At 39.6% G+C, this 24,765-nt stretch overlaps 1 protein-coding gene across 1 annotated transcript in view; it reads left to right on the top strand.

Annotated features, from left to right (window-relative positions):
- Positions 1-24,765, top strand: part of LOC140727211 (cilia- and flagella-associated protein 47-like) — a 596,979-nt gene that overhangs the window by 322,652 nt on the left and 249,562 nt on the right. Inside the window, exon 43 of the mRNA XM_073044476.1 lies at positions 3,910-4,090. Coding sequence (XP_072900577.1) covers positions 3,910-4,090 — 181 coding nt within the window. The remainder of the gene's footprint in view (positions 1-3,909; positions 4,091-24,765) is intronic.

Here is a 24,765-nt window from a genome sequence, read left to right as displayed (position 1 = left end):
AGACAATGGCCTGGTGCTCCTTAGTGGGGTCATGATCAAGGGGTAAATAAGAAGAGGTATCAGAGAGTTGTCGCTGTGCCTCAGCCAGGTAGAGGTCAGTACGCCAACAGCTCCCCCCTTATCAGTGGGTTTTATAGTGAGGTTGGGATTGGTGTGGAGGGAGCGGAGAGCAGAGTGTTCGGAAGGAGTGAGGTTGGAATTGGAACAGGGTGCGGTGAAGTTGAGACGGTTGATGTCCTGTCGGCAATTAGCAATAAAGAGATCCAGAGCAGGCAGAAGACCAGAGTGGGGTGTCCATGAAGAGGAGGAGGGTTGAAGACAGGAGAAGGGATCATTGGTGGGGATAGGAGAGTCCTTGCCAAAGAAATAAGCTTGGAGACGGAGCCGGCGGAAGAAGAGTTCAGTGTCATGGAGTACGCAGAACGCGCTGAGGTGTGCGCGAAGGGGGACAAAGCTGAGGCCCTTACTGAGGACAGAGCGCTCTGCCTCAGAGAGCTGAAGGTTGGAGGGAATGGTAACGACCCGGCATGGATGAGAGATGGGATCAGAGGGGGGAGGGAGGCTGGTAGTGTCAGTGGAGAGGGATAGGTTGGGGTGAGAGGAAGATGGAGCCTCTGAGGGCCCAGGAGCTGATGATGGGGATCTGAGGGAGAGGGGATGGCAGAGTGGTGGTGGGGGAAGGGGAGACGGGAGTCACAATTGCAGCATGTGAAGACCCGGCCTGGAGTTCAAGTCTGGAGTTGCAGTCGGTGGTTGCGCAATCGCTTTGTCCATGGTCGTTGGAACCCACGTTGATGGTGCTGGAGTCCGGGTTTTCAATATGCCCTGGGTTGCTGGGGCAGCCGAGATCGACCACCGGGGCCAATCCATGGCCGTTGGAACATGCAGTGATGGTGCTGGAGTCCTGGTTTTGAATATGCCCTGGGTTGTACCCTCTGTTCTACATCACTTTTCAGGGCCCTACTGTTCACTATGAAATTCTGATTTGTTTTCCCAAAATACAAATTCTCACACTTAGCCAATTAAAATCCATCTATCGATCCTTGGCATACTTACCCAGCTGTTCAAGATCCTCTGTACTACTTGATACCACCTAACTTTATTTTATTTAGAGATACAGCATGGAATAGACCTTTTCGGCTCTTTGAGCTGTGTTGCCTGGCAACTCCTGACAAACCCCAGTTTAACCCTAACCTAATCAAAGTGCAACTTGCAATGATCAATTAATCTCCTAACCAGTCTGTCTTTGGACTGGGAGGAAACTGGAGAATCCAGAGAAAACCCACACATTTCATGGGGAAGACATACAGACTCCTTACAGAGGACAGCAGGATGGAACTCTGAACTCTAATGCCTGGTGCTGTAATAGCATCATACTAACTGTTAAGCCACCGTGGCAACCTTATTTTCTGATAACCCATTCTTTCTCAAATGCCCATATTATAACCAATTAACTTAACCAGCAACACATCTCTAGGATGTGGGAAAAAGCACTAAAGCTAATGGCACCAGAGGAAACCCATGTGTTCATGGGGGCACCAAGGTGATGGCATGTAAACTCCACAGAGACAGCAGTCTAAATCAGGATTCCAGCAGCACTGACTCCTAAGTCAGTCCTTTTACCTCTAGTGGATGAATACAAATTCAGCTTTCGAAAAGCTTTAGAAAATCTAAGGATCAATTATATTCAGCATATACATTGACATGTATTACGAACTTATTGTGGTGTGGTGGTCAGGGCACAAAATGTAACAAAAAACAACAACATTGAACCATTATATATATATAAAAAGAATTTCATGAAAAGCAAAGTTAGAAATTAAAAGTATGGATATGGAATATAAGGGGCATTAATACTTAATTGCCAGCATGTATTTACAATTTAAACAGCATTATAAAAAGCAGTGTAAAGTGTTTACAATGCACTGACTGGGGTAATAGATAGAAAGGGGTGGAGGATCTAACTAGAATGTCTGATCAGATTAACTGCCTTGGGGATGAAACTTTTAAGATGGTATGACTTTTTAGTTGTGATAACCCAATAGCACTTTCCAGAAGGGTGGTTTGGAAAAGGCAGTTTGCACATTGATATTCATGCCCACATCTTTGTCCTGGACACAGTGATGGTAGACTGCAGCCAACGGCCTTTTCTGCTGACTTGGAAGTTTGCTGGTGTTCATATATTGGGAGAGGATACTGCATCGAACCAGAGAGTAAAGGCTGATATGAGGATGCTCTCTATGATGCCAATGTAGAATTGCACCAGTGTGTAACGGGGAAGATGGAACTTTACCAACTGCCATAAGAAGTAATTCTTCTGTTGAACCTTTTTGTTTATGAAGGAGATGTGGTTCTCCCCAGATACCTTAATGTTGAAACAGTACTAATTGTAAAGTTATTGATGATGAATGTGTGGAGAGGAGACATATTTCTCCTCAATTTGATGTACATCTCCATGGTTCAGCTCCAAGTTGTTCTGATGGCACCAGTACACCAGCTTGTTTACTTCCTGGTGGTAGTTGGATTCGTAACCTCTGGTGATTAGTCCAATGACAGTGGTGTGTGGAATGTGGAGGTGTGCTTTGCCAGAACAACACAGTCCACTTTGATGCTGTAGGAAAGGCTCCTTTCAAGAGGAATTATTTTGGCCAAAGTGATATATTAAGAAAAAGCATCTGAGAAGCTAAATCAATGTCTTAAGCCAGATTAGTCACTATCTCATTGTCAATTCCCAAACAATTCCCTGACCATTCCCAAACAATGTTGTGTGAAGGTGTCATTCAAAATCTTAAACATTAGTGTGCGAATGCTTGGAAAAGGCGATGGTGTAAATTATGCAAATGATGTGATGAGGTACCATGTTGCCAGTGATTGTGTTTCAAGAAGAAAGGAAATTTTAGAGTTTTTAATTTGCTTTTAGCTGCTCAAGGAAATGATGGGCACTGAAGAGTCTGGCGTTGGAGGAATTCATCTTCTTGGGTCATGTGATTGCAAGAGATGAGAGATAGGGAGGATTTCAAAGAGAACTTCAAAATTAGGGCATTCGACAATATTGATGAATGAAATGGTGGGGCAGAATAATCATTTTATACAAATTCAGGAAGGGTGGAAGGTGAGAAAGTTGTTGAAAGCTGATGTTATTTGGATCTGTTCAGTTTGGAGGAAACAATCTGAAATATATGAGGATTCAGAGGCGGATTTGATAACTAAGGTGAAAGAAGACAGTTGTGATGGAAAGAATATAACATTTGAAATTAATTTTAGTCTTGCTGAACAGCTGGGTTCATGTCAGTCAGTGGTCATGAGATGGAGACAAAACTGAAATTTGGTGGAATTGGGCATAATTTTAACGTTTTTGGGTGATCTTGGAATAGTGAATTATTCTTGGAGAACGGGAAAACTTGGCCAAAGGAAGATTGAGATCAAAACTGAAGATGTTGTAAATCTGAAATAAAAACGGAAAATGCTGCAAGCACATATCAAGTCAAGTCAGGTATATTGTCATTTGAACAAGCACAATGAAGTAGAAGTGCATTTAAAAACAACTCTTTATAGTGAATGCACTTCAATTCAGGCAACATCTTGGTGAAGCTTGTCTGCACCTTCTCCAGAGCCTGTGATCATCCAGTCTGTGTTTGGTTTCTCCAGTATACAAGAGACCAAATTATGAACATTAGATGCAATAGACAAGATTGGAAGGAATGGAAAAGAATTGTTGTATCACTCAGTAGCACTGTTTGGGCTCTTGTTGGTGAGAGAAAAGGTGTTGCAACACCGAGCAGATTGATATTTTATGCTTTTCTGCACCAGAAGAATGAAGAGTAAAACAAGTATCATAATAAGTAAGTTCTTCATATTTAATTTCTCACAGAAGTAAATGTAATATTTCTTTACATTTCATTTAAACAGACAAAAGCACTGTACACTGTAAAAGATTCCAAAAGGCCAAAAATTATTAACTACAGTGTGGAAGTGTCCACGCCAAAACACTTTGAAAGTCCAAATGAAATATCGCTTCCTATTGCCAAAGTACACAGGATAAATTCCAAATCACACTTGATGACTGGAAGTCTGAACTTGAGTAAAATGGGTAAAGTATGAATGTTTTTTTTTGCATTCAGGCTTATTTTAGGGATTATAAAACATGTTTACTTTATAGATTTTAATGTGCATAGGTGCTGATTGTTTGAATAAATTCCTTCTTAAATTTTAATCTGTGATTAAAGTCAATTAGTACTTTTGTGACATCTAATAATTTACAACAAAAATGGGATTGTTAAGTTGTTTATCACGGCAACATTATTAGAGAAAATGATAAACACTGAATGCAATATGACGGTTATATTGTGAAAGCCTTTGACAAGGCAGCACACTTAAGATTATCAGAGAATATTAAGGATGTAGAATTATAAGATCAGCAAATTACAATAAACTCTCATTGCCTCAGTAAATAAAAACCACAATTTAATGCAAATCAAATAGTACAAATGTATCTGTCCAGAACAATGCTGGTATACCAAGGCATACAGTGCTATTTCTCACCATGAAACATTTCACTAGGACTAAACGTTCCTCAATATTTGTAGACTAAAATCCATTAAGGAACTTTGCCATTGAGACAGGAATTTCAAGAATTTGTTGTGGGAATGAAAATCGTTCATTAGAACTAAGAACTGCCCCAAAAGCTGTTGCTTAGTTCTTTATTCACTTGTGTGAGAAAAACAGTAAAACTATTTTCAACTTCCAAGTAATGTGGATTGATATGAAACAAAGATAAATTCAAAAAAAGATGTAATGAAGAATTAGAAAGCAGGGATGAATACACCTATGCTTTCCTTTGGTGCATGGAAATAGTTTCTTGCATAAGTATTTCATTTTCAGGACTGCAAAGAGTGCTGACTGGTTTACTTTTCATAATTCAAGATTCAAGATCATTTAATGTCATTTCCAGTATACAAGTGTAAAGGAGAACAAAATAAGTGTTACTCCAGATCCAATGCAACACAAAAAAAGCACAATGAGATAAAGAACAGAATAATAAAAGCACAATAAAAGAAGGTGCTCAGGAAGTTTAATGGTCTGAGGGTGGATAAATCTCCTGGACCTGATGGAATGTATCCTCGGGTTCTGAAGGAAGTAGCTGGAGAGACTGCAGAGGCATTAACAATGATCTTTCAAGAATCGATAGATTCTGGCATTGTACCAGATGGCTGGGAAATTGCAAATGTTGCTCCGCTATTTAAGAAGTGTGGGAGGCAGCAGAAATTAAATGTTAGCATGACATTAGTGGTTGGGAAGTTGTTGGAATTGATTGTTAGGGAGGAGATTATGGAACACCTGGAGGCACATGACAAGATAGGCCAAAGCCAGCATGGTTTCCTGAAAGGAAAATCCTGCCTGACTAACCTACTGCAATATTTTTGAGGAAATTACAAGCAGAGTAGACAAAGGAGGTATGGTTTATGTGCTGTACTTGGATTTTCAGAAGGCCTTTGACAAGGTGCCATACACAAGGCTGCTTAGCAAGATAAGAGCCCATGGAAATACAGGGGAGTTACTAGCATGAGTAGAGCAGTGGCTGATTGGTAGAAAACAGAGAGTGGGAATAAAGGGATCCTATTCTGGCTGGCTTCCAGTTACCAATAGAGTTCCACAGGGGTTAGTGTCGGGACTGCTGCTTTTAGCGATATATGTCAATGATTTGGACTATGGGATTAATGGATTTGTGGCTAAATTTGCTGATGATACAAAGATAGATAGAGGAGCGGGTAGTGTTGAGGAAACAGAGAGCCTGCAGAGAGTCTGAGATAGTTTAGGGGAATGGGCAAAGAAGTGGCAAATGAAACACAATGTTGGAAAGTGTATGGTCATGCACTTTGGTGGAAGAAATAAACAGGCAGACTATTATTTAGATGGGGAGAGAATTCAAAATGCAGAGATGCAAAGGGACTTGGGAGCTCTTGTGCAGGATACCTTAAAGATTAACCTCCAGGTTGAGTCAGTGGTGAAGAAGGTGGATGCGATTTTAGCATTCATTTCTAGAGGTATAGAATATAAAAGCTGGGATGTGATGTTGAGGCTCTATAGGACACTCATGAGACCACACTTGGAGTATTGTGTGCAGTTTTGGGATCCTTATTTTAGAAAGGATATACTGACATTGGAGAGGGTTCAGAGAAGCTTCATGAGAATGATTCCAGGAGTGAAAGGGCTACTGACTGGCAGCTCTTGTGCTGTATTTCCTGGAGTTCAGGAGAATGAGGGGGATTCTCATAGAAATGTTCAAAGGCCCAAACAGATTAGATGTGGTAAAGTTATTTCCCATGGTAGGGGAGTCTAGGACAAGAGGGCACGACTTCAGGATTGAAGGACGTCTATTTAGAACAGAGATGCAGAGAAATTACTTTAGTCAGAGGGTGGTAAATCTGTGGAATTTGTTGCCACGAGCAGCTGTGGAGACCAAGTCATTGGGTGAATTTAAGGTGGAGATTAATAGTTTCTTGATTAGCCAGGGCATCAAAGGGTATGGGGAGAAGGCAGGGGAGTGGGGATGACTGGAAAAATTGGATCAGCCCATGATTGAATGGCAGAGCAGACTCAATGGGCTGAATGGCCTACTTCTGCTCCTATAATTTATGGTCTTATGGTCTAATAAATATGAAAAGATAGCTTACATACATGGATTGTTTGTATGTCCATAAAGTGATGCTGGTCACTGGAATGTTTGTACATAAGGTGACTGACAGAAAATCATAAAGTAGTGTTCGTGGGAGGTGTGGAGGGGTGGGTTAGTGGGTGGGCAGGTGTTGATCAGCCTTCTGCTTGGGGAAAGTAACTGTTTTTGGGTCTTGTGGTCCTGGCGATGTTTCATCAGCAGTGTCCATCATATGCTTTATTTAAAATGTATTGGATATTTTGTTTATTTTTTATAATTGTCATCCTCAGTAAAGATGGCATTCATTGTCCATACCAAACTCCTTTGAAGATATTGTGGGCAGCAGTTCTTCTGGTGAAGGTACTAGCTGACAGCATTGTGGGAGGGAGTTACAGAAACTAAGCCTACTTACTCCAAAGAATTAGCAATGTATCTTCTATTCAGGATATTAGGTGACAAGACAGGAAATTTCAAGTGATGAAGATCCTCCGTGCATTCTGGCTACGTGGTTGTGGTTGTAGGTTTGGAAGCTTGCTGTCAGAATTGGCTGGGTTTATACAGTGGTATGCAAAAATTTGGGCACCCCTGGTCAAAATTTCTGTTACTGTGAATAGTTAAGTGAGTAGAAGATGAACTGATCTCCAAAAGTCATAAAGTTAAAGATGAAACATTCTTTTCAACATTTCAAGCATTTTATTATTTTTTGTATATTATTTTTTGCTTTGTACAATTTTAGAGTGAAAAAAGGAATGGAGAACCATGCAAAAGTTTGAGCACCCCCAGAGATTTGAGCTCTCAGATAACTTTTACCAAGGTCTCAGACCTTAATTAGCTTGTTAGGGCTATGGCTTGTTCACAGTCATCATTAGGAAAGGCCAGGTGATACAAATTTCAATGCTTTATAAATACCCTGACTCCTCAAACCTTGTCCCAACGATCAGCAGCCATGGGCTCCTCTAAGCAGCTGCCTAGCACTCTGAAAATTAAAATAAATGATGCCCACAAAGCAGGAGAAGGCTATAAGAAGATTGCAAAGCATTTTCAGGTAGCTGTTTCCTCAGTTCATAATGTAATTAAGAAATTGGTGGAGGTCAAGTTGAGGTCTGGAAGACCAAGAAAACTTTCCAAGAGAACTACTCGTAGGATTGCTAGAAAGGCAAATCAAAACCCCCATTTGACTGCAAAAGACCTTCAGGAAGATTTAGCAGACTCTGGAGTGGTGGTGCACTGTTCTACTGTGCAGTGACACCTGCACAAATGTGACCTTCATGGAAGAGTCATCAGAAGAAAGCCTTTCCTGCGTCCTCACCACAAAATTCAGCGTCAGAATTTTGCAAAGGAACATCCAAGCAAGCCTGATGCATTTTGGAAACAAGTCCTGTGGACTGATGAAGTTAAAATAGAACTTTTTGGTCACAATGAGCAAAGGTATGTTTAGAGAAAAAAGTGTGCAGAATTTCATGAAAAGAACACCTCTCCAACTGTTAAGCACGGGGATGGACTGATCATGCTTTGGGCTTGTGTTGTAGCCAGTGGCATGGGGAACATTTCACTGGTAGAGGGAAGAATGAATTCAATTAAATACCAGCAAATTCTGGAAGCAAACATCACACTATATGTAAAAAAGCTGAAGGTGAAAAGAGGGTGGCTTCCACTGTAGGAAAATGATCCTAAACACACCTCAAAATCCACATGGACTACCTGAAGAGGCACAAGCTGAAGGTTTTGCCATGGCCATCACAGTCCCCCGACCTAAACGTCATCAAAAATCTGTGGATAGGGGTTCCGGTGATGTCATCATCGAGAATGGCAGCTTAAGTCACTAGCTCCTCCGGAAAAACATGTATTAAGCCCTGTTATTCTATCAAATATAATATTTTTCAAAAAATATATGAACTGAAAAGAGGGGCAAGAATGGGGAAAAGGAATGGAAATAAAAAAAGCGACACTGCAGAGCCTGCGTCCGAGAGGAGTGCAGCGAGCGGCTCTCCGACCCGACCGCGTGCTAGCGAGGCGGCTACAGGGCTTCATTCAGGCGAAGAGGCGAATATCTTCGAAATCCTGAAAGAAATAATGGAGGTCCAGAAAGAAATAAAGCAGCAGCTCCGTGATATTAAGGCAGAGCTCGCCAGCATTAATCAAAAAATAGCGGTGGCAGAGACTCGAATCGAGAAGGTGGAAGATCGCATTCAAAACATGGAACGGATACTGAGTAAGACCTGGAGGGAAGATCACGGCAGAAAAATATCAGAATCTACAACGTTCCCGAAGGAGCGGAGGGCTCGTCTATGACAGAGTTTGTCGAAAAGCTACTGCGGGACACGCTGGATATTCCCTTGGTTATGAAGCTGGAAATCGAGAGGACGCACCGCGCGCTGGTTCCGAAACCTACCCAGGACAGAAAGCCACGCTGTATGATAATTAAATTCCTTCGGTACAGCACCAAGGCAGAGAATCTACAAAGGGCCTGGGGTAAGAAGAGAGTGTTTTTTGACGATAAATTAATATATTTCGACCAAGATTACCCCCCCCCCCCACAATCCTGCAGAAACGCAAAGAATACTCTGAAGTAAAGCGAGTACTAAAGCAAAATAAGATTAGATTTCAAACTCCGTACCCTGCTAAACTTCGAGTGTTTTATGACAACGGGATGCGGTTGTACCAGACAGTGGAAGAGGTGACTACAGACATGAAGGCCAGAGGTTTGCCCGTCAGTGTCACCAAAATGAGGGAATGCCTGACTGAGGAACTGTCCCGCTCCGCTTGGGAAATAGTGCGAGAATCAAGAAGGCAGGAGACGGGAGGAGGACGAGAGAAATATATCAGGAAGAGACCGGGTGTTTCCCAAAGACAGTCCTCACCCCCTTCAGAAGAGCCATTAGGTTTAGCTAACTTTAAAAATGTTGAGAAGCTAAATGAAAGCAAAAGTACACGGTGATATACCTATCTCGAGAAATACTTATTATAATGTGGATTTTATATTATTTAGTTGTTATTCTTTATTCACTCACTTACTCCTTTTTCCCCACCAAAATGAGAATATATATATATATATATATATATATGTGTGTGTGTGTGTGTGTGTGTGTAATGTATGTGTATATGTATATATAGGAGGAGTACACAGGGAAATCTTTTCTGTGTAATGGATTTGTTCACTGACTTTTATGAAATACTGCAATGGGGGCCCTCAACTCACAAGTAGGAGGGGTTATCCCCCACAGCTAGACATTTCCTCTAGCTCAACGCAGGGTCATCTACTAGTGACCTCAGCCATGGAATCACACATTCATTGCCATTTTTGTTATTATCTGTGTTTCTTGGTTTGTATTTGTTCAGGGAGTAGATTGATTAAGTTTTATTCTAATTTCAATGATACATTGACAGAAAAATACAGATGGCTAAGGGCAAGGTAAAATTCATTTTTTTAATGTCAATGGGCTATTAAATTCAATCAAACGTAAGAGAATTTTATCCAATTTGGAACAATTTGATTCATACTGGGAAAAATGGTTTAACTAAATAATGCCTCATAGGCCTGACTTTATTCTCACATATCAATGAATCTGTTGTAAAAACAAAAGATCACTCCCTACTTGTACAAAGTTCTTTCCTTTTGCTTGTTTTTTTCTCTCCACTCTTTTCTATAAGTGTGTACCTCAGATAAATACTTTGTGGAGATTTGTGATATATATGATTATATGATATATAGGTACAATGTCTGAAACACATCTTATGGAAATGTTTGTTTGATGATGAACTTCAATAAAAAAAAATAAATTACAAAAAAGAAAATCTGTGGATAGACCTCAAAAGAGCAGTGCATGCAAGGCGGCCCAAGAATCTCACAGAACTAGAAGCCTTTTGCAAGGAAGAATGAGCAAAAATCCCCCAAACAAGAATTGAAAGATTCTTAGCTGGCTATAGAAAGTGTTTACAAGCTGTGATACTTGCTGAAGTGGGTGTTACGAAGTACTGACCATGCAAGGTGCCCAAACTTTTGCTTCAGGCCCTTTTCCTGTTTTGTTATTTTGAAACTGTAAAAGATGGAAATAAACAAGTAATCTTGTTTAAAATATTAAAGAAATGTGTCATCTTTAACTTTACGCCTTTTGGAAATCAGTTCATCTTTTACTCGCTTAGCTATTCACAGTAACAGAAATTTTGACCAGGGGTGCCCAAACTTTTGCATACCACTGCATATGCTGTGCAATTTGTAGATGGTAAACAATATACTTGTTATAAAGGGGATGATTGCTTAGCATGATGGTTTGAATGCCAATTAAATGGGTAGCTTTGGCAGGGTGTGCTGAATTTTTTGAGTACTGTTGGGGCCTAACCTATCCAGGTAATTGGACAGTATTTCATCATACTTTCGATGTGTGACTGCTATCTAAAGAGTCATAGAGCACCATATCACACTTCGATCATGCCAGCCTAATCCCATCTACCTGTACCTGGATCATAGCTCTCCATACTTTTCTAATCTACGTACCTTTCCAAACTTCTCCTAAATGTTGCTATTGAACCCACATATACCAATTCCACTAGTGACTTGTTCCACATTCTCACCAGCCTCTGAGTCAAGAGGTTATTCCTCAGGTTCCCCTGAAACATTTTACCTTTCACCCTTAACCAATGACCTCTAGTTCTAGTCTCATGTGACCTTTTGAGCTTCAGAATTTCCTGCACCTTTGATTAAATCGTTCAATGCATTTATGAAATTAACAAAGTGGAGCAAATGTTTTGCTGTCTCCTATCAGGACAAAACAGAATAAATTCAGTTTGGCTAATTACTGCTCAGTTATTAGCAAAGTGATGCAGAATTTTGTCAACAGTCCTGCTAAATAGCACTTACTCACCAATTAATTGGTCTTTGATGCCTTGTTTGAATTTTGCTCAGTTTTCATAACTTTCATCAAACAAGGACTTAAGAGGTGTATTCCATTTGTGACCTAAGAGTAACTAATCTTGGCATCACGTCAGCACTTCATCAAGTCAATTAACCTTGAAATCAGTGGGCACCAGGGCCAAAACAATCCAATGACTGGTGATATATCTTGCACAAAAGAAGGTGATCATGGCTGTTGGAGGTCAATCATCCAAAACTAAGGACATTGCTATATGAATGCCAGAGCAGAAACTTAGGTATAATCATCTTCATGGGCTTCATCAATAACCTTCCTTCCATCATAAGGCCAGAAGTATTTCCTGATGATTGAACTGTGTTCAATTCCATTCGCATCTTCTCATCAAATGCCTGTCTGTTATAAGAACTAGACAATATTGAGACATGGACTGGTGAGTAGCATGAACCATTTGTGCAAAGGAAGTATCAAGCAATGATTATGTCCAAAAAGTCTAAATACCTACAGTACCTTAAACATTCAATGCCATTATCTTTGTTGAGTCTCCCATTTGGGTAATAACCACTTAACAGAAATTCAACCAGACAAGCCATATCTATCCTTTGGCTACAAGAGCTGGCCATGCTGAAGTGAATGACTTGTATCTTAACAAAAGTTTTTCCATCATTTATGATAATTCCTTGAAAGTGGCATCACACATAGACAGGGTCATAAAGAAAATTTTTGGTACATTGAGTTGTTATAAATCAGGGCATTGAGTGCAGGAGTTGAGATGTTATGTTGAAGTTGTATAAGATGTTGGTGAGGCCAAATTTGGAGTATTGCATGCAGTTCTGGTCACCTACCTACTGAGCAAGCTTCTTCATTCGAGGTGGAGAGAGTGTGGAATGAGCTGTCAGTGGTAATAGTGGATGTGGGTTCACTTCCAACATTTAAAAGTAGCATGGATAAATATAAGGATGGGAGGGATATGGAGGGCTATGCTGTCAGTGCAGGTTGATGGGACTAGGCAGAATAATAGTTCAGCATGGACTAGATAGGCCGAAGGGCCTGTTTCTGTGCAATATTGCTCTAGGACTCTATGATTCTATGGCTTCAGTACTACAACGAGGATAATGTTCACTCAATCATTTCTTGATATCATCAGGAGTAACGCCCCCAAAATGCTGGAGGAACTCAGCAGGTCAGACTTTAAAAGTTCTCTATCTCCTCCATACCATGAATCATATTTTGAAATATTTTTCCTTGTTCTTTATTCTCCCATTAAAGAAAGTAATTTCTCTGTCTCCATTTCTATTTGGATGTTAATACATGATTTCAATCATCATTCTGTAAAACTCATCTGTTATGAAGTGTGATTGTCAATGTTATAATTTCGATTATAGAAAATTTAAGAACCAACATGTTAAATTTTGAAATCTTCCATATTTAACAGTGCTTGAATAATTTCTCCAAAATTATGTTATCTGAATAAAAACTTACTCTTCTCTAGTTATGGAGAGTTGGTTTCCTGATATAATGGCTGGCAACCCTACCCCTGCCACCATAACCAGCTGCACCCACATTTAATCTACTCATCTACCAAGCTGTTTCTTCACCAACTTTAATGTCTGAATCTGACAAAAATATCTTCTCAGATAGTTTGCAGTGAATTTTCTTCCTGCACCAGCGATATAATTCTGGAATCAAAGTGAGCTTTCTGACATAGAGGCAAATTCTCTATCCTCATTGGTGTGGTTTTCTCATTCCCTTGGCTGTATCCCATGCATCTTCAACCATTCTTTAGATTCTCCTCTTCTTCATTCTCTGCTTTGTTCTCCTCTTTATTTCTCCCACATCTCTTCTTTTGCTCTTGTTTATCTATCATTCCTTTTACATTCATCCTTTTCTAATTTTATTTGTTCTCATTTATTATCATTGTGTCAAGTTCAATTGCAATGGTTAAGTCAGTTACTTTAATTCAGTCTGAGAGAGTGAGCAATGTCAGAGGCATTGACCATTCAATTAAATGTTAAGCTGAAATTTTGTCTGACTACTTAGGCAGATCTAAAAAGATACTATTATATTATTTTGAAGTGATCTAAGAATCTTTCTTGAATTAAAGTATTTTATCTGCATTTTAACAGAGTAATACTTTTCACCATGCCAAAATTTTAATATCACATTGATTAGTTGGCACCGCTGTCTTACTCCTACCTGGACTCAATAAATTTGCAGGCCATATGTTGCTGTCTCACACATTTCTGTATACAGAAATCTCTCCATTTTTGACACCCAAGTCATGCCTGCACAGATCTTTAATACTCCTGGAACCACTTAATTTTAAAAAAATGTTTTATTTTTCTGTTACAAGGATTACCACTTAGTAATGATTAGTTAGGCACAGAGAGAATCTGTATTTACTGACAAGTACCATTATTATCTCAACTAAAAAGCATACAAATTTATGCAACTGAATATCTGTGTGCACACCAACTAAGTTTCCCCAACCCTCCATGAACAGTCAAAGAATAGAAAAGGTAAAACCCAGGAAAGTAATCTATGCTGTGATGTGGGTTTTCCATGTCCACAATGTTTAGTCTTTGGAGAGATGTCGCTGCTTTGCATTTGAAGCTCCTTACACTTAAACACTTCCCATCAGTTTAAATGTTTCATTTCAATCTCGTTGGCTCTAGGTCATCTGACTTTACCTATGTCACCTTCTTATTGGCTCTGTGCAAACCAGCATGCATTTATTGCCCTATTCTGCATGCAACAACCAGTAATTTATAGCTCTTTGTTCTAAATCAGTTACCAAATGAGTAATCAGCTCAAGTCACTCAGGACAGACACAGAGTCCACTAGTCACAAACCTGCATGTCATATCATACCAAAGAACACCTCACAAATAATCTCTTATTTGAAAAGGATCTCTAGTCTAGCAGTTTACCTGAAGCATCATTGTCTCTACTTTAAAACACCGAATCAGCCGAGTAAAACAAGTTCACAAAATGGAGGATGCAGAGCAGCTTCACAAAATGGCAGCCTCCATTCCTTCAATTTCATGGCAAGAACCAATTCCATTGGTCTTTGTCTCCTTCTATTGTCCTTGATTCATCCGAATTAATTGTTTTGTAGAGTCTAATTCTTTCTAGCCAACATTTTCTAAGGACAAGTACACAAAAAGTGGAAATATGGTCTGTACACATATGGACCAAGAACAGTAGAGTACTTCAGCGTGACTGTTGTTAAGCTCAAAATTTTAGTTTTTATAATACAAAATTAAATGTTGTTCTTTAATCTTTTCAAAACTAGTCAGAGTTTCAGGTCATATTGAAAAGCAAAAAATAATGTTACCAGAAAACAGAAATATACAAAGCTGATCAATTATGCAAAACCCATGAGATGAAACCTGTCAATTTAGCTAAAAATTAATCATTATGGTAATCATGAAATCAAAATTTTGCAGTTGCTCTCAGCAAAGCTTATTTGGACACTTAAAGGCTCCATTGCTTAGCTATATACATTGTTCGTCATTAAATTATGTATTTTAGGATGACAGAGACTCTATTAATCATATCTAGCATCTTTGGGAATTATCTTTATGTGCATTCATTTGTAAGCTCTTAAGGGTTTGGTACATTAATGCAGCTATAGTAAAATTTCATTTTGCAGCAGAGCAATAAAATGTTTTATTGTCCCTCATATGTTACCATTTTTAACAATGCTGTGTTGCATGTTTCTTGCAAGATTTAATATAATTGTACGATTTTGGACTGGGGTTTGAGGGCATTTGGAAGATTTGCATCTTCATTTTCCATTCTATTATCCTATCTCCCATCTAATGCTCGAAGAAAATTGGTCGGAGTTGGAGATGAAGTTGGAGCGAGCGGAATGGAGTAGTTTCAGAGTCCGTCCACTTAAACCGAGAGCAAAGTTAAATTGATCTAAATACCAGGCTGATTTGTAAAGGTCGGGTAGGGTCTGAAATGTGGCAATGGGGTCCAGGTCCAGAGTGTATCGAAGCGACTGTGCCTGGACCCTAGTGTGGGGAATGACCCAGTGTTCGGATGATTTAAACGCTGGGCCAGATGAATTGAAAAGGCCGGGTGTCAGGATTGGAGGCGAGGGTCGGGCTGCTCACTGCCCTGCTCTCCGCTTCACTGAGTCTGAGGCTGTGGAAACCACTCCAGTTGCTCCATGCTTTGTGTCTGCAAGCTCCATGACAATTTGCCCCACTGTGTGATGATCTGAGGCTGAGGCTATGGGCCTTATCTAGGGTTTGTGTCTATTTTGAATGCTGTTCCTTGCTTTTATTATTTGCACAATGTTGTTTTGTTTTCTCTCTGTGCATTGGGAGTTTGTTGGTTTCTTTTTGAAATGGATTCTTTTCGGTTTCTTATTTTGTGGCTGTCTGTAAGCAGACAAATCTCACGTTTGTATAATTTATATATACTTTGTTAATAAATGTACTTTGAACTTTGAACAAATAAACTTGAATCTTGAGAGAGATGGGGCCCTGACAGAGAGTTTATATCTTTATTAGCCATATGTGAGGTAATGGAATACTGATGGATAGCTAATGCTGTTCATTTATTGATGAAAGGCAACAGCGATAAACTACAGGCCACTGAACCTTAGAAACCTATTGGGAAAAATTCCAAGAGGTGGGATTTATATACTATTGAAAAAGGAGGGACTGTTCAGGGATTATAAATGTGGGACAAATTTTACCTCACTAATTTGCTTTTTTTGTGAGAAGGTAACTAAGGTAATTGATGAAGGCAGAGCAGTAGACATTGCCTTTTTAGAGTTCAGTAAGGTCTTTGACAAGTTCCTGCATGGAAGACTAGCCAGAGGTTAAGGGATAAAGGATCCAACACTAGCTAGCTAATTGCCTCCATAATTGGGTTGGTGGAAGGAAGAGTTCATGGTAGGAGAAGATGGAAGATTGTTTTTTCAACTGGAGGCCTGTGATTAGTGGTGTTCCCCAGAGACTGATGCCAGGACCATTGCTGCTTGTCATTAATATCAGTAATTTGGATGAGAATGTACAAGGCATGGTTAGTGAATTTGCATATGCCACTAAAATAGATGGTGTCATTGACAGTGAAGATGGTTATCAGGATTTACCGAGGAATCATGATTAGTTGGGTAAGTGGGCCAAGGAAGGGCAAATGAAGTTTAATTCATATATGTGTGAGATGTTACACTATGACAAGACAAATGAGTGTAGGACTTTCAAGTTAGGAAAAGGGGAAGTACAACGAGATCTAGGTGTTCTTGTTCATCAGTCACTGAAAGTAAGCATGCAGGTACAGCAGGCAGTGAAGAAAGCTAATGGCATGTTGGCCTTCATAACAAGGGGAGTTGAGTATAGGAGCAAAGAGGTCCTTCTGCAGTTGTACAGGGCCTTGTTGAGGCCACAGCTGAAGTATTGTGTTCAGTTTTGGTCTCCAAATCTGAGGAAGGACATTCTTGCTATTGAGGGAGTGCAGCGTAGGTTCACGAGGTTGATTCCCGGGATGGCAGGAATGTCATATGTTGAACGATTGGAGCAACTGGGCTTGTATATACTGGAATTTAGAAGGATGAGAGGGGATCTGATTGAAACATATAAGATTATTAAGGGATTGGACTCGCTAGAGGCAGGAAACATGTTCCCGATGTTGGGGGAGTCCAGAACCAGAGGCCACAGTTTAAGAATAAGGGGTAGGCCATTTAGAACGGAGTACAGGAAGAACTATTTCACCCAGAGAGTTGTGGATCTATGGAATGCTCTGCCTCAGTGGAGGCCAATTCTCTGGATGCTTTCAAGATAGAGTTAGATAGAGCTCTTAAAAATAGCGGAGTCAAGGGATATGGGGAGAAGGCAGGAATGGGGTACTGATTGTGGATGATTAGCCATGATCACATTGAATGGTGGTGCTGGCTCAAAGGGCCGAATGGCCTACTCCTGCACCTATTGTCTATTGAACTATAGGGCTTTGTTGAGTGTTCAGAGAACAAATGGACCTGGGAGTACAGTTACATGGTTCCTTGGAACTGGAGTTACATGTAGACAGGTGGTGAAACAGGTGTTGGAGTGCTGGCCTTCATTAGTTAGGGCATTGAATATAGAAGGTAAGATGTTCTGTTGTTGTACAAGACATTGGTGAGACCACATAGGGAATGTTATATTCAGTTTTGGTTACCCTGCTAAAGAAAAGATGCTATTAAGCTGGAAGGAATACAAAGGAGAGTTTTGAGGATATATTGCTGAAGTTCAAAGTACCGAGTTATGGAGGGAGAGATGGAACAGTTTTTATTTAATGGAGCGGCGTTGAGCAAGACACATTTTTAATTGGAGCATAGGAGAATGAGGTGTGATCTTACAAAAGTGTATAAAATTATGATAGAATAAATGCTCCCAGAGTTAGGGAATCAAGAGCTAGAAGGCACAGACTTATGGCAAGAAGGAAAAGATTTAATAGGAATCTGAGGGGCAACTTCACCCAGAGGTCAGTAGATGGAAAAAATTGCCAAAAGAAATGGTTAAGGCAAGTGCATTAACAATATTTAAAAGGTGCTTTTCAGGTATCCTTAACCTGTATAATCCCCTAGATTGCCCTAATATCTGAAAAAGCTTATCAATTTCAGTGCTGAATATGTCCAATAAGTGAGGATCTACAGGTGTCTGGGACCGAGAATAACAGACTTATATTACTTCGATCTGGCACAGAAACGAATGAAAAGATATATGCAGTGAATCATGCTGCATGCCCCAGTTACAGCTCCAGGCACATACACAGCAGGATAAAGACTGCTTTTGCAGTGTTAACAGGTACATGGATGGGGAAGGTTTAGAGAGATATAGGCTAAACATGGGCATACGGGACTAGATTAGATAGCAATCTTGATCGGCATAGACCAGTTGGGCCAAAATGCCTGTTTTTATGCTATATAGCTCAATGATTCTAAGTAAGTTCCCAGGTTTCCTGTTCTCGTAATCATCCTATTACTATTTTACCATCTCATGCTTTGCAATAGCAAAAGACCAATTTAATAGCAAGACCTAAATGCTCCAGTCTGGAGATAGCCCCACGTTCTGCCATGCTAATCTGGTTAACATTGGCAAAAGCAGTCTTTATCCTGTCGTGTGCCTGGGGCTGTAGCTGGATCATGCAGCATGTTTCAATGCATATATCTTTTCATCTGTTTCTGTGCCAGATCAAAGTACTGCAAATCTGTTATTCTCAGTCCCAGAGACCTGTGGACATATTCAACACTGAAACTATTTGCTTTTTTAGGGCAGTCAAGGGGATCATGTAGGTTAGGGGAAGGATCAACCATAATCTTGAACTAGACATGAGCTTAAAGGACTGGATGGTCTACTTCTGCTCTTATTTCTGCTGGTTTTATCAACACAGTGTCAAAAAAATAATTCTTTTGACAGAATAGCTGTAGTCTAATTTTTAAATTCATGCCTGATTCTGCTAATGGAGGAAGGAGTCACCATCAAATTATCAATGTTATTTTAAAAATCTTGATTAGATCACTACTTAGCTGCCGAAACTCAAGGGAATACAAACTAAATTTAAATGTTTTATACAACCTAAGATTGCATTAAAATCAAGATTAATATACTCTTCAGTGACAGACACTTCTTCAGTATCACAGCTAAGTTTAATCATAAAATATATTCACTACTTTAAGCTCATTACCTGAGAAATATTTGTTGCATCTGTCCAATTTATTAAAAGTGCAAGGATATCAGCAACATCACATATGTTATACATTATGCAGGAACTGTGGCCTGAAGTAATATACTCTTAGGAGAGAAAAAGCTTTATGAAAATGTCCTCATAGTCATATTTAGTTGGTCTTTATTTAGTTGAAGTCACTGCCAGATTAATGCTTAAACGGGTTAAGTTAAATAAGCTCTTTTGTTTTTGAGAACATGACTGAAGCAAAAAAAGGAAATAATAATCAAGAGATAATTACCTTCCCATTATTAATGGTTTCAGTTTCACATTTGAGGTAGTACTGATAAGTTATGTTATTTAATTTATATTTTTCTGTAACTAAGAGAGCATATGAGAGTTGATGACTTTTAATTCAGGTTCACTATTTGGGACCAGTTGAATAGAAAGGGTTAAAAGCAATATGAGTTGGGATTTGAGTTACTAACAATGAGTTATCCCAAATCATACTCGGACAATGCATTTTTTGTTTTGTTGTTTTTGACAACATTTCACAATTTCTCCACATATATTTAACAAAGTAATAAATGTATCTCTTCCTGTTGCCTTTTGGCTTGACCATCTTAAGTTGCAAAGCCAAATTGAAAGTTATGTTGCATTTCCACCGCTACTAGGCATCACAAGTTTTAGGGAATTAAACTGCACTGACTAACGATGCATCAATGCCTCACTTAAAGTAAAAGACAAAGTTAGACTTGTATCTCTTTGCTCCTGTTTTTCTTACAATTAGTTTAAAATTTTCAATAAAAATATTGAAAAAGAGAAAGAAAATTTTCAAGTTACAAAACATTACAGTGGTGACGAGGTATTTTTAAAACAAACCTGAGGTGGCTATAAACCTGTTGCAGTGCAGTGAAAAAAGCATGGTGAGGTACAGTTGAGTGAAAAAACAGCACAGCACGCATAGAGACCATTAAGTTTTAAAAAAAGCATTCAAGTGTACGGTTAATCATGGAAATGCTGATGGATTGTCCAATTTACCCTTGGGAAAGGAAATACCAGAAAAATTTACTAAAAAGGACACTTGTCTTTATGTATTCTCCCTAATGCAAATTGTAAGTCTGCTTATTATGGCAAAGATGATCCAAAGAGAAACCAGAAAAGACCCCACACTGTCTCATGTCTATACAATGGCTGGAATATACAGTAGAAACTCCAGTTCCCCTATTTTTACCAGTGCTGGGATGAACTTGACCTTGACAGTGGTTGCCTTATGTGGGGATTAGGAGTTGTTGTACCATTCTAGCTGAGAGATGAAATGTTGGAAGAACTGCCTGATGATTATCTAGGCATAGTGAAAATGAAAGTGTTTTCTCAGAGCTTTGTCTGGTGGCCTGGGATAGATCAGCAGATCGAACAACTTGCTATGCACTTTTTGGGATGTCAGCACATCCAGAAAATGCCAAGAGCAGCACCTTTACATCCTTCGCAATGGGCAGCATTGCCCTAGCAGTGGATTCATGTGGATTTTGCTGGACCCTTCATGGGCACAGCTTTCTTAGTAGTCGTGGATACAGCTACAACGTGGCCAGAGGTGTTCCCAATAGCTTTCACTACAGCCTTGCACACTGCTGATGTGTTGAGAAGTCTCCTTGTAAGGACTGATGTTCCAAAACGCATAGTCAGTGGCAGTGGACCACAGTTTGTGGTGAAACAGTTTAAATCATTCCTGAAAATAAATAGAATAAGACATATTACATTTGCATTGTACCACAGAGCAATGAATGGCTTGGTGAAAAGGTCTGTTCAAAATCTAAAGAACACACTGCAAGCAAGGTCAGCAGAGCACACTGCACTAATACTGAATCAGAAGCTTGCCAATGTCTTACTTACATATCACAATGCAGCAAACTCCACAACCAACAACTCACCAACTACGCTGTTCCTAGGTCGTTCCTTGAGTTCACATTTGGAACTCCTCAAAGCCAATTTCAGAAGGAGATTGTAGGACAAACAGGTGAGATCAAATAGAAGACTCTTCAAAAAGGAGGTTCGATGCTTCACCCCTGGACAAACAGTCCTGGAGAGGGACTACAGAGGTGATCAAAAGTGGGTATTCAGAAAGATTAAGGACAGAACTGGACCACCCTCCTATTCAGTAGAGATTGTGTCCGTTATCATCTGAAGATGACACATCGTTCAGTTCAGTGCAGAGTCAACTGTTGCAGAAGAGCAGTGGCTACCGCTGTCAGAACCACTTCCTACAGTCTCGGGCTACATCCACACTATGCTGGATAAATCCATAACCAAAGCTTTTCCTCTTCGTTTTTACCCTCTGTCCACACTAAGATGGTGTTTTCGTCCCCCGAAACTGGAGCTTTTCAGAAACGCTTTCCGGGGTGGGTATTTTTGAAAACACTGCTCAGGTAGATCAGTGTGGATGGAGTAACCGGAGACTTTTGAAAACGCTGTCAGACGGCAGCACGCTATTTCATTGTTTTCTTGAACGTAACCTAACAATTTCAGAACAGATGGCAACGAGACTGAAGTCAGAAGAGTTAGAAATGTACTCACCAAATACTTTGACCCATAACTTACTGAATAAATAAGTATACTCAGTTTGCCCTGTTTTCTGTCCTTGCTTGTATGAAGGTGGTTTACCTACTTATGCAAGTATTTCTCTGACAATAGATGTGTAACAGCCTAATGTAACATTGTATGGAAATACAAGATAACACTGATGCAGACATGTTTTATACATTTAACAAGGTGCTTTATTAATGCAACAGAGTTAGTCAGTTTTTCAATGTTTGTCGTCAGCTGGGTCAATCTATCCGTGAACTCCCTGTCGGTTGCCACGGTGCCTTCCAGTATTTGTTTTTTTTTAGTTTTAAGTTCTGCTGCGTGAGAGCCAACAGCTGTCCATCATTTTAAGTTTTTCTAGTCTGTAACTACACAAACGTGCACTTTTACGGTGAGATTCAACACCAAGCACGTCGCTTGTTTTCGATAGATGTGTCCAGCGCATGCGCAGCAGGAGGAGATTCGCTGAAATCTCCATTTCAGTGTGGATAGAGATCTTTTCAAAAACGCATAGTCTGGACGCCTATCGTTTTTACGTGAAACCGGAGTTTTCAAAATTATCCGGTCTAGTGTGGATGCAGGCTCAGGGTCAACCTGTGCAACCACCATGGAGGAGGCTCTAGAACCTGAGATTGTTTCATGGCCACAAGTCTCACCTGTCAAGCAGAGTGATTCCCCCTTAGTAATCCTCCACAGTGATTAAATCTTTAGGCCTGAATGGGACAGTTTAAATATCTACTATGCTGTGGATGTATGTATAGTATTTTTAGTATATAGTATGCTGTGTATATAGTTGAGATGCATTCTACTGTTGGCCAGAACAACAACAAAAGGGCCTACAGGAGCGAGATTTGCTAACTAGTGGAGTGGTGCCACAGCAACAACCTGGCACTCGTCAGTAAGATGAAAGAGCTGATTGTGGAATTCAGGAAGGGTAAGATGAAGGAACACATAACAATCCTCATAGAGGGATCAGAAGTGGAGAGAGTGAGCAGCTTCAAGTTCCTGGGTGTCAAGATCTCTGAGGATCTAACCTAGTCCCAACATATCAATGTAGTTATAAAGAAGGCAAGTCAGTGACTATACTTTATTAGGAGTTTGAAGAGGTTTGGTGTGATCAACAAATCTCTCTCTACCGTGGAGAGCATTCTGACAAGTTGCATCACTGTCTGGTATGGAGGGGCTACTGCACAGGACCGAAAGAAGCTGCAGAAGGTTGTAAATCTAGTCAGCTCCATCTTGGGTACTAGCCTACAAAGTATCCAGGGCATCTTTTGGGAGCAGTGTCTCAGAAAGGCGGTGTCCTTTATTAAGGACCTCCAGCACCCAGGTCATGCCTTTTTCTCACTGTTACCATCTGGTAGGAGGTACAGAAGCCTGAAGGCACATATCAGCAATTCAGGAACAGCTTCTTCCCCTCTGCCATCCAATTCCTAAATGGACTTTGAATCTTTGGACATTACCTCACTTTTTTTTAAATACACAGTATTTCTGTTTTTGCATGTATTTTAAATAATCTATTCAATATACATAATTGATTTACTTGTTTATTTATTATTATTATTTTTTTCTCTGCTAGATTATATTTGAACTGCTGAACATTGAACTGCTGCTGCTAAGTTAACAAATTTCATTTCACATGCTGGTGATAATAAACCTGATTCTGATTCTGAGAAAGAACTACAGTCTGCAAATCATTGAGTTCGAATGAATCAGGGACAGTGGAAGTAGACAGACCAATTGCCTTTGTTCTTGCCATGAGGGAGGAAATGGAGGCTGCCATTTTATGAAGAGACTGTGTTCTCTCTTTTATGAATTAGTTGTTTGGCTTGATCGGTGTTTTAAAGTAGATGCAATGATGCTTTAGTTAATCCGCTAAATTAAGGATAATTTCCAAATAAGAAGTTATTTGTGAGGTGTTCTTTGGTTGGATATAACATGCAAGTTTTTGACTGTTGGGCTCTGAATCTAGTCTGTATGGTTTAAGCTAGTGGGATTGACAAAGAGCCATAAATAACTGATTGTCACTTGCTGGGAAGAGGGCAATAAATGGATGCTGACCTGGAGCAAAGTCAATAGAAGATGTTAAGGTCAGACACATGACCTACAGTCAATGACACTGGAATGTAATATTTGAATTGGTAAGGAATGAATATAAAAGCATAAAAGCTTTAAATATGCTGCAGTGGTAACTTCAATTGTGGATGTGAGGTGCCCCACTGATACGTGGAGATTCAAAATGACGGGACTATGAGGAACATGTGGCAGCAGCAGTAAGTCCTTTTTAACTGGTATTATATTTTCTATTCTTTAACTGTTGGTGAAAGTGAGGGTAACTTAGTAGGTGTGTACACAGGTATTTGGTTTTGAAAGTTCATGTGTTCCTCCACTGAGACAATAAAAGTACTTATCAGTAATTACAATTCTCTCTGTGCCTCACTGATCATTATTACAGGGTTAAGTCTTTTAATAGTATATTAAGTTGGAGTTTATAGCTATGCAAGGAGGAGTATTGTATATTTAATATTTCAATATATTTGTATAGTATTTCAAATAAATTGTTTGATTAAGCATTCTTTTTAGTTTAAATAATTCATTATGGCTATATGTATGAAATACATGAATTGCATACATCATGACACCATGTATTATGTGCACACCTTGTTTAAAGTAAAACACAAAGTTAGACTGTCATTCCTGGCTCCATCTTTTTCTTGCAACTATTTCATTATTTTCAAATACAAAACGTAACAGTCAGAATGCCTAGAGGCTACGGAACTAATCACAATAGCATTGTTTGGGTTTTACAGTCTTATTCTTTGATGGTCAGCTGGTTGGTTGTGATTAGATGGCTGTGTAGCTACGGTTGAGATGAGATAGGAGGGAGAAATATCTTTGATATTATTGTTGATAAGGTCAAGGGATGTTGAGGATCCTTGCTGTTATTTCTGGGGGATGGAATTGGGGGTGCTCAGCAAACAAATGTGACCAAAGTTGA

Source organism: Hemitrygon akajei, chromosome 5, assembly GCF_048418815.1.
Source record: "Hemitrygon akajei chromosome 5, sHemAka1.3, whole genome shotgun sequence".
Taxonomy (NCBI): domain Eukaryota; kingdom Metazoa; phylum Chordata; class Chondrichthyes; order Myliobatiformes; family Dasyatidae; genus Hemitrygon; species Hemitrygon akajei.
Note: the sequence above shows the minus strand (reverse complement) of the source record. Positions and strands in the feature narration are given on the sequence as shown.